The 10,973-nt window shown below is 48.8% G+C and overlaps 1 protein-coding gene across 1 annotated transcript; it reads left to right on the top strand.

The window, feature by feature from the left end:
- Positions 1-6,228: 6,228 nt before the first annotated feature.
- Positions 6,229-9,162, top strand: FOXE3 (forkhead box E3). Its single transcript, XM_060205075.1, has 2 exons — positions 6,229-8,949; positions 9,038-9,162. The coding sequence occupies exon 1, from the start codon at positions 6,400-6,402 to the stop codon at positions 7,462-7,464; it is 1,065 nt and encodes a 354-aa protein (XP_060061058.1). The 5' UTR covers positions 6,229-6,399; the 3' UTR covers positions 7,465-8,949; positions 9,038-9,162.
- The last annotated feature ends 1,811 nt before the right edge of the window (positions 9,163-10,973 follow it).

The following is a 10,973-nucleotide window of genomic DNA, read 5'->3' as shown; positions in this document are numbered from 1 at the left end:
GAGAAGAGCAGAGCAACATGGACACGGTGTCTTAGGATGTCCTGAGTTGAAGTGCTTGAAGAAGGAAGAATCACAAAGAGGGGCCTCTCTCTCCTGGGTTGTTTCCTGATGCTCTCCAGAGTCAGACCTAGGTTCATCTCCTTTCCTGAGCCTGGTGCAGGCACCTCAATGTAGAGGGAACCCCACAAGGGTCAGGCCCAATAGGGAAGGGAGGCTGTGGCTATTACTTTTATTCCTCCTTCAGGAAGAGACTGGCTAGAAAAGGCCATACATGAATAGTGTCCCAGGATGCCCCTCAGCTAAGTTAGGATGGAAGAGTTCACCCCAGGTTCCCGAGAAAGGGACAGCTTTGACTTGATTTGTGTGGGTGGTGAATATGGATAGCTAGAAGAAGGCCTTTCAACAGCTCTCAGGAATCCTGGTTGGCAGGAGGTGATGGGGTGTGGGGAAGGGGGTCTAACAGTTTCTTTGATTTCTGAGCTTGGTCTGCAATCTCTGGGTTATGGAATCCATGGACAGTGTAGCGGTAGTAGTGATTTAGGAATAACTGACTCTGGAAACACTGACATGCAACATTGTCTTTTCTGCTTTTTGCTTCACCAGCATACATTTCTTATATTCCCCTGTCATCTCCGTTTCCTGAGTGTATGTGTCGATATTTTACTTTTCTAAAATAAAAGAATATACAAAAGTAAAGGTTAAAAAAAAAGAGGGATAGATGACTCTGTAGTTATCTCAAACTAAAGGAGTTTGAAGAATATTTCAGGAAACTTTTAGGATTCCAGTGACAGCTCACGCTAGCCCCTGAGGCCCTCACTGGGTTAAATAGTTTTTTCTCTCCAGAGCTCTAGAAAGGCACTCCTACGGGCTGGGAATCTTGTGACAAGGACCTGAAAAGATTCTCAGCTCCAGCTCCCTTTCTCATGCAGAGTGGCTTGGAGAGTCTAGGCCCCACCCTCTCTACTCCTTGCCTTCAAACCTGTCTTGACTCCTGTTGCTGTTGTGGAGGTGGAGTTGAGGACAGGGAGCCTTGGGGGGTTTAACACTAACAGTTTTGGACAGGGTGGGAATTTCCACTATCTAGGGAGCCATCAACTTCTATGTGCCCTGACCTGGGCCTTTGGCCTCCAAAGGGCAGTGGGAAGGCCGGCCTCAGGGCCAATCCCTGGCTATTAATCCCTCCTGCCAGCCTGAATATCCACCCAGCATGGTCAGACAAAGGACTGCCCAGCCCAGCCACTGTGTTCTTCCCGCCCCAGGGGCTCCACTCAGACGCTGGGCCGCCTGGAATCCAGGCCCATGAGAAAGGGGCCGCCTTCACTGGCCATCTTATGCCCGGATGCTCAGCCACATCCCGTCCGGCCCAGGGCCTGTGAAAAGAGGGCCCAGCCACGCTGAAAACATGGATTAGCCCTTGGGCCACCCTCTGACACTGGGCTGCTCTGCTTCAGGAAGCAGGCCCAATGGAAGGGGTCAGGCAGGCAAAGAGAACTAGAAAAGTCTGGGTTCTCACCTCTTGGGCCAACCCCTACTGGCCCTAGGATTAGCAGTCAATGGCACACGTAGTACAATTTACTGAAGTATACTATATCCTGGGGTCTGCACAAGAACTAAGAAACTCAAAGGACAAGAAAACTGTAGTCAGCTATGAGAGGTCTAAGAAAAAGCCACTTCTCATCTCCCATCTGGAAGCAGGGGCTCTGATAACAACTTAAGAGGGAGTTTCAGCCCTGAGGAAGAGTGAGCAAGATGCTGACTGCTTCCGCGCTGAGGTGAACTTCAGGTTTGGGTTGCACCAAGTTCAAAACTTGCAGACTCTGAAATCACTTCTCTGACTGTTTCTTCCCTTTTCTAGTTTAACACTGGAAAAGCCAATTTTGTCATTGAAAAAAAAAACAACTTTTTTTTCTCCTTGTGCCAGTCAGCTCCATTTTCCTCCACTATTATCAGTGCCAACATGGGCCAAGTACTTTTATCCATATCTCATTCAAATCTCCTAACAACCAAGAGAAGATTCATTATTGTCCCACTGACAGGTGCAGGTGAGGAAATTGAGGCTCCACTGAGTAACTGGCCCTAGGTCACTCAGATCATGGAGCTAGATAGCTACTCTGTTGCAGCTTCTGTTCTTTAAAAAATATATAAATAATTAAGGGAGTGGGCGATGGTGCATCCAGTTAAGCACACTTATTACCATGCACAGTGAGCTGGGTTTGAATGCCTGCTCCTCACCTTCAGGGGGATGCTTCATGAGTGGTGAAGCAGGTCTGTAGGTGTCTTATCTTCTTCTCTCTCTCTCTTTTTATCTTTTTTTTCTTTTGCCTCCAGAGTTATTGCTGGGGCTCAGTGCTTGCACCATGAATCCTCTGCTCCTGGAGGCCATTTTTTCCCATTGTTGTTGTTGCTGCTGCTGTTGTTGGATAGGACAGAGAGAAATTGAGAGAGGAGGGGGACGTAGAGAGGACTAGAGAAAGACAGACACCTGCAGACTTGCTTCACCACTTGTGAAGTGACCCTCCTTCAGGTAGGGAGCTGGGAGCTTGAAATGGCATCTTTGCTCCGTCCTTGTGCTTAACCTGGTGTGCTACTTCCCAGTCCCCCCTTTTTAATATATTTTATTTATTTGATAGAGACAGCCAGATATCTAGAGGGAAGAGGGAGATAGAGAGGATGAACAACAGAGAGATACCTACATACCTGCTTTACCACTCAATGAAGCTTTCCTCCTACAGGTGGGACTGGGGACATATGCACTCATCCAGGTGCACTGCCACTACCCAGCCCTCTCTCCCTCTCTATTTCCCCCATCTCTCTCAACTTCTCTGCCCTATCCAATAAAATCGGGGGGAAAATCAGAGCAAGAACCAGAGCATTACTCTGTGATGTTGGGGATTGAACTTGAGATCTCATGATTCAGTACACTTTATCCACTGAGTCACTTCCCAGTGTGCTGCAGCTATTGCCTTGCCTTCCTCCTTGGTCGGCTGCCCAGTGTAACTGCACTGTTCTGTGTTCTGTATGGTGTGTGCTCACACTCTAGAAAAACTGGTGGGGAGAAGGCACTAGGATGGGACCTGTTGGCATATATACCAGACTGACTGTTGGGAGGTGGCTTCTAGATCTCTGAGTTCCATCTTCTCTATCCGCTCTACTCCTATGGCTTCTGCTGTCCACCCTTCTCATAGCTGCAGTTGTCCATATGCCCATCTCTCCACCGGACTGTAAAACATATCCTGTGAATCCACTGTCCTGGGCTCTCCACATGGTCTGGAAAATCATATACGTGAGTGCTGACAAAGGGTCTGGAATACAGAGGTGCTACTGGTGAGTGAAGGCTGAGTTGAGGTAAGAGAACTGGAGGAGCAGACTTGCAGTTCACATAGAACTAACAGAATTGGGGACTGTCTGAATGTGGACAGTGAGGGGGTGGAGGGGATGAAGGAGGCCAAAACTATTTTGGATGCAGTTGGTGGAGGGTGAGGGGTTGATTTGATACACTCTAGAATGCAGGAAAAGGGCAGGTTGAGTTCGACCAGAGCACTTGGTTGAGGGTGACATCCAGTAGATGTTTGAATCTGCTGACCTGGAGGCCAAGAGGGAAGTTGGGCATCAATTCTGCAGCCATAGTTATGAGAGCTTGAGGAACTCTTGAGTAAATGGTTTGCGAAAGGTAAGGCTTTAAACTCCAGCCTTCTTAGAAGAGTCCTGGTGGCAGTGCTCTGAACACTTATCTTCAGCTCTGATACTTGCTGCATGAGGCTGGTTAAGTTATTCACATCATAGGTGCAAAGTTTTCTCATCTGGAAAACAGCAGTAGTCACAGTGCTGACCTCACAAGGTGTTCACTCTCTAGGGAGGTAAGGAGTATCAAGTGTCTTCCATATAATGTGCAGTGGTTGTAACGGCAGTGCCACCACCATCGAGGCTGGAGCTGGGAAAATGGGCCCCTTGAATTTTGTGAATAAATCCAGTCACAGGTTGGCAGTAGCTAACTTTGTCCTCTGTACTCAAGAACCCTCCCATATCAGGCCCCAGATCAGAGGCAAGCGATGCACCTAGGGCCCCAAATTCAAGGATGCCCAAGCACTCAAGTGTTATTCCTGCCTTTGCACTAACTAGCCTGACTGCTATGTACCATCTCAAGGGAGTCTCCATAAATTTAGGCCTCAAGGACTCCACTTGCCTCATCTATCTCCAGGCCCACTCCCTAATCTTACCTGTGCCTAAGACAAGCCTCTTTAAGATATTTTTATTTGTGAGAAAGAACCAAAGCATCACTCTGGCTGGCATATGCAGTGCTCAGGACAGAACTCAGAACCTTGCTCCTTGAAGTCCTGTACTCTACTGCTATATCATCTTCATGACTAGACAAATTTGAAAGTAAGATCTTCCACCTTTTGGTTTCCTCCAAGGCAGGGCTGACTCTCCAAGTGTCACTGTCTTTATTTTATTTATTATTCATTTCACAAGTAATAGGTAGAATGGGGTGGGGGTATGGGTGAGAGAGACACCAGAGCAGTTTCCTAAGCATATGATGCAGTTCCAGAGATCAAACTCAGGACCTTAAGCTCCCGAGTCTAACACACTATCTGGTTTTATTTATTTATTTATTTACAGAGGGCTGTTCAGCTCTGGCTTATGGTAGTATTGGGAACTGAGCCAGACTCAGGCTTGTGGCTTTGCATGACTATTATGTTATCTATGGCCCACCCCTGACCCCCCAACACATTATCCATTGTAGGACCTCCCAAGCCAGAGATTTCCTGAAGAAGTTTGGGAGTGCTATTGCCTCTAGAAGGCTTCAGTGGTTGGTGTCTCCCAAAGTATATTAAACAAATAAACCACCCCTGTTACAACCTGCTCCCCTCTCCTCTCAGACCTCCAGCCTATGGAAGCTCTTGAGGGACCTCTCTGTGACCCTTGGAACTTGAGCCTATGCAGGTGTGTGGTATGTGTATCTTCCCTATGTGCATGTTGTGTGTGAGAAAGGGAGCCAGCCAGTCATTATCCTAGAATGGCAGGGGCACAGAAAGGTCGTCTCCAAGTTAAGAATTTTTGGGGGTCCTTAAATTAAAGCAATTGGTTCTTTGTTTTGTGAAGCTCGAGTTTTTTTTTAAATTTTTTATTAATGAGAAAGATAGGAGAGAAAGAACCAGACATCATTCTGGGACATGTGCTGCTGGGAATGGAACTCAGGACCTCATGCTTTAGAGTCCAATGCTTTATCTACTGTGCCACCTCCTGGATCACACTGAGCCACTTAAAAAAAAAAAAGTTATTGGGGGATTAATGGTTTACAGTCAACAGTAAAATACAATAGTTTGCACATGCATAACATTTCCACATAACAATACAACCCCCACTAGGTCCTCCTCTGCCATCATGTTTCAGGACCTGAAGCCCCCCACCCCCAGAGTTTTTTACTTTGATGCAAATTGAGCCACTTTTAATGATTTCTTTTTCTCTCTTTTAATCAGAACATTGCTCATCTCTGACTTACAGTGGTATAAGGAATTGAACCTGGGAACCCAAGTTTCAGGCATGCAAGTGTTTTGCATAACCATTATGCTATCTCCCTAACTCCAAGATTTATTACTAAATTATTTAACCACTGGGATTATCACTGTGGCTGAGTGCTGCACTATGAATCCACTGCTCCCAGCGGCCACCCCTCTCCTTTTTCTTTCTGTTTTACTTGAAAAGACAAAAATTGAGATGGGAGGTGGAGATAGGGAGAGAGAAAACAGACACCTGCAGACCTGCTTCTCTGCTTATGAAACCCCCCCCCCAACAAGTGGAGAGTAGCGCTTGAAGGGGGTCCTTGCATATGGCAACATGTGCACTCAACCAGGTGCACCACCACCCGGCCCCTTATTATTTTTTTTAAGTATGTTCACCAGCTGGAATGGGAAAAGTGAGAGATAGTAGACAGAGAAGATGGTGACTCTGGACCTACAAACATCTCCCCGCAAGACCAAACCACTGTCCTTGCTCTGCCCTCTCTTTCCCCTTCTCTGCTGCCTAATGTCCACCCATGGGTGGGCCTGCTACTTTCCCGGCCCTGCACAGTGTCAGCACACTGAAGGCTGGCAAGAAGTCCCTGGGGAGCTCTCATCTCTGCCCCTGCTGCTGCTGCTGGAAGATGCCTGTAGAGGAGGATGGAGGAGAGGGGAGTCATCAGAAGAGGCCTAGAGTGTGCAGTAGGTGGGTTTGTGAAGGCTATTCGCTCAATGGGGAAGAAGTTTTGGGGGGGGTGGTTAAAGAGGGTTGGGGCTGGGGCCAGGGCCGACCTCAGGAGTGGCGGGGAATGAGGCTGGGTCCGGAACTGACTGACCCAAGGGGCTAAGACCAGTGGGAGGGGAAGGGGGCCTTGAGCCCAGTCCGGGATTGGGAAAACAAATGAGGGGGAGGCGCTGGCCACCTGGGAATGTCCGAGCGGGGGCCGGGCCGAGAAGAGGCAAGAGGCGTCCATATAAATTGGGTCGGTGGCCTCTGCTCTCCCGGAGCCGGAGCCGCACGGGCAGGTGCTGCCGCACCCCAGCCACCAGGCGCAGAGACATGGAGCCGCCCGCCGCCTTCTCGGGTTTCCCGGCCCTGCCCTCAGTCGCGCCGTCGGGGCGGCCGCCGTCGCCGGGGCCAGAGCCCGAGGGGGCGGCCGCGAGTCGCGGGGAGCAGGAGCCCGTTCCCGGCCCGGGGCGGCGGCGACGGCGGCCGCTTCAGCGCGGGAAGCCGCCCTATTCGTACATCGCGCTCATCGCCATGGCGCTGGCGCACGCCCCGGGCCGCCGCCTCACGCTGGCCGCCATCTACCGCTTCATCACCGAGCGCTTCGCCTTCTACCGCGACAGCCCGCGCAAGTGGCAGAACAGCATCCGCCACAACCTCACGCTCAACGACTGCTTCGTCAAGGTGCCCCGCGAGCCGGGCAACCCGGGCAAAGGCAACTACTGGACGCTCGACCCGGCGGCCGCCGACATGTTCGACAACGGCAGCTTCCTGCGGCGCCGCAAGCGCTTCAAGCGCGCCGAGGTGCCCGCGCTGCCCGCCGCGCCCCCCGCGCCCGCTGGCGGCGCGCTGCCCTTCCCCTACGCGCCCTACGCGTCCGGCCCCGCGCTGCTCGCACCGCCCCCCGCCGCCCCCGGGCCCGCGCCGCCCGCGCGCCTCTTCAGCGTCGATAGCCTGGTGAGCCTGTCCCCGGAGCTGGCGGGGGTGGGCGCCCCGGAGCCGCCCTGCTGCGCCCCGCCCGACGCCGCCTTCCAGCCCTGCCCGGCCGCCGCCTCCCCGCCGCTCTACGCGCCCGAGCGCTTGGGGCTGCCCGCCACGCGCCCCGCCGGCCCGGGCCCGCTTCCCGCCGAGCCGCTCCTGGCTTTGGCGGGGCCGGCCGCCGCGCTCGGCCCGCTCAGCCCCGGGGAGGCCTACCTGAGGCAGCCGGGCTACGCGCCGGGGCTGGAGCGCTACCTGTGAGCCTTGGCGGAGGCGGGAAGCCCCGGGCGGCCGCGGGCGGGGGCCGCCCGCCGAGGTCACGTCTCCGCCCCGCGTAGCTCTGGGCGCGTCGCTGAACTTGCCGCCTCCTTCTCCTGGACTGAGAGCACTTGTTGCGCCTTTCTGTGCCCCCACCCCACTGGACTGAACCCCGTCTATTGTGAGTCCTTGATTTGTCCTTACGTTGTGAGCCCTCGGCTGTGCTCTCCACCCTGTCCGAGAACTATGAGCCCCCAGACCTTCAATCTCAAGCAGCCTTCTCGTATTCCTTTCTGCTCCATGTTTTTACAGCACAGCAGTGCTCAAGCTCGGGTTTAAAATTCCTTGGCCGTGCCACATTTCTTCACTACATTGTCCACCGCCCTACACTTAGTTAGTCCTAAATTTCTTCTTTGGTTTATTATTACTTTTTAACCACAGCACTGCTCAGCTCTGGCTTATGGTGGTGTGGGGGGATTGAACCTGGGACTTTGGATCCTCAGGCATGAGATTGTCTTTGCATAACCATTATGCTATCTATCCCACCCCTCCCCCCTCCTAAGTTTCTTACTGGGAGACAGCTCCCTTCCCTCAAAAGTACACCTGAAGCTGTTCCAGGTGCCAGGATAATTCAAGATTTCTTAGACAAGCAGCAGTGGGGGGCAGGGTGGGGGTAAGGGGATCCTAACTGAAAGTGAGCTGCTCCACGATCTGGAAACTTAGGACTTACTAGGTTGTTAGTATTTTTTAAAACAAAAAATGTTTTAATTAAAAAGAAAGAAGAACCTTTGCTGTGGGCTCATTGTGATGGCTGTGACTTAGGGAGGGGGAGAAGTAGTCTGGGAGCTAGAGGGTGAGTTTTGTTCAGCATCTTAGGTTGTCACACATGCCTTGTGAGGGACCAGGTGTGCATCCCAGAGGTTGGGGTAGATGAGAAGGGGTGTGTGTCTGTATACGTGCTCCAGTGAGTGTATTCAGGCAGTTTGCTGCCTATGTGGGACTATTCCTAGCTCTCATGGATAAAGGAGAATAGGTCACTCCTCCAGCAAGTACTGGACTATGCCAAGCACTGTTCTAGGTACGGGGAACTGATCTACAAGCAAATGAGAACGATCCTGCCATGTAGGACTTATGGACCAGTAGGAAAAAGACATTACTCAGAAAAAAAAAAAAAGCCCTTGGAGATATGGAATGAATACTTAAGAGACTTGCATTCAAGTTGGGTCCACTTATCTTCCACTTCACCAGGGAGCTTGTTAGAAAAGCAAAGTCTCAGCCTCACTGCATTTTAACAAAATCCCTAGGTGATTAGTATCCACAGTACTCTGAAGGAAAAGCATTTGGTCAAGGATGGGGGCTGTCTAAAAGGCTAATATTCCCTGTTTTAAGGAGTGAGACCAGACAAACCCCTCTCCACACTTCTGGAACTGGACTTAGCATTTCAACTATGTCCCCTATTTTATCTCATCAACTGAAATCGGATCTGGAGTGGCAGAGACCTACGCTGATTCATAACTGTCCCAGCTCCAAGGACAGGGCAGTGTTCAGAGGACTCAGAGGCTGCCTTGTCAGGAAGTTGGCCTTTGATCATGTCTTACTTTCTGATGCTGACCCAGAGGCTAAACATCAGGCCTTCCAAGCCCCCAACACTCTCACATTCCTAACTCCATCCATTAGGACCTGAATTAGGTATGGGGAAAGGGTGTGTGTGTGTGTGTGTGTGTGTGTGTGTGTGTGTGTAGCATGTCTTGGTATGTTGGATGCACCTGATACACCCCTCTTAGATGCAAGTTTAATTCATTTATTTTTATGAAAGAGAACAGAGCATCATTCAGTTCTGGCATGTGCAGTGTGGGTGATTCAACCTGAGATCTCATAAATACAAGTCCTATGTTTTACTGTTGAATTTTATCTCTCAGGCCTTTCAACGCAAAACTAGTTGCTTTGATTCCAGAGCAGTCAGCCATCAAAACCAAATTAGCTACAGGATATAGGGCTCTCAGAGAGATGTCTCCATGAAAGGAAAGACAAACCAAAAGCAATGGTAGATTTGCTGTTAAGTTTGACCACAGAGCTATTAGAATGCATGGGGAGAGTGGGTCTTAGATCTAAAGAAAGCTTAAGCACAATCCAGGAGGTGGTGTAAGTAGATAGGGCTTTGGACTCTCAAGCATGTGGCCCTGAGCTCAGTTCCAGCACTGTGTTTGCCAGAGTGATGCTCTGTTTTTTTCCTCTCTGTATTTCTCTCTCATTAATTAGCACAGAAGTAAATCTGAAAGAAAAAAAAAAAAGAGAAAGCTAAGAAAATGAAAAAATAAAGCACTGACTTAAGGGGAAAATAAACATAGCACAAGAAGAAAGGAATTGTAGTTATAGTACATTAGTAAATTATAGCACTATATTTATACAGCAATAATGTAAATGTTAAACACTAAGCAAAAAAAACAGTAATTTGGGTAGGGATATGAAAAGATAGAAATTTTTGAAGCAAATGATTATCATAAGCAGTTACTAATTACTGTTTCAAAAGGAGAAAAGTGTAAATGTATAGATATGGAAGTAAGTATATTCCAGAAGAGACAAATGTAGATTGAAAGTAGATACTTCCTAAGGGCAATAAAAGGGAATAAATAAATAAATTTTTTTTTTAAAAAAAGAAAGTAGATACTTCCTAAAAAAAGAAAAAAGATCCTGAAAACAACAAAAGTGTCCTGAATGTGGGGCAAAATACTTTAAAAGGCCTTTACTGTTATTTGACTTGCTATAAGTTTATTTCAATTTAATAAAAACTAAAAGTGTTTACATATGCCTTAAGATTGAAGATAAATTTTAGTTTCCTGTAGGAATGAAAGGGGAGGATATTTATTGAACATTTTGAAGGTTTGACTCAATAATTTTTTCTCCAGAAAGAAAAGAATAGTATTGAATCTCACTTCTGGACATAAAATACTTGGCATTTGTGTTTTTCTAATCAGTGGAAACTTGCATTGAGAACACAGTCAATTTTGCTCTAAACTCACAGACTGGAGCTCACCCACACTATGCAGCCCCGTTAGAAAGACACCCCTGGGCTGGGTAGACAATCATAAAAAAATGTTTCATGTCTGAGGCTCTGAAGCCTCAGGTTCAATCCCCAGCACCATCATAAGCCACAGCTGAGCAGTGTTTTGGTCTCTCTTTCTCATTAAAATAAGGGGAGCTCTCTTTCTGGGACTACCATGTGAGCAATTCAGAAGTCCATCTCATATTTGCTTTCTCTCTTCCCACCCCTGCATGCCCTAACATGTTTTCTAATAAAAGTTTAAGTGACCTGAAAAAATAAATAAAATAAGTAGGGCAGAGGGTAGATACCATAATGGTTATGCAAAAAGAGTCACATGCCTGAGGCTCCAAAGTCTCAATCCCCCGTACCACCATAAACCAGAGCTGAACAGAGCTCTGGTATAAAAAAAAAAAAAAAGTATATATATGTGTGTGTGTATAATAAAATAAGTAAGTGTTAAGAAAAACAC

Source organism: Erinaceus europaeus, chromosome 13 (genome assembly GCF_950295315.1).
Source record: "Erinaceus europaeus chromosome 13, mEriEur2.1, whole genome shotgun sequence".
NCBI classification, from domain to species: domain Eukaryota; kingdom Metazoa; phylum Chordata; class Mammalia; order Eulipotyphla; family Erinaceidae; genus Erinaceus; species Erinaceus europaeus.
Note: the sequence above shows the minus strand (reverse complement) of the source record. Positions and strands in the feature narration are given on the sequence as shown.

What these genes read in the sequence shown, in the direction of transcription:
- FOXE3 (XM_060205075.1), top strand. Translation starts at nt 6,400, where the DNA reads ATGAGGGGGAGGCGCTGGCCACCTGGGAATGTCCGAGCGGGGGCCGGG.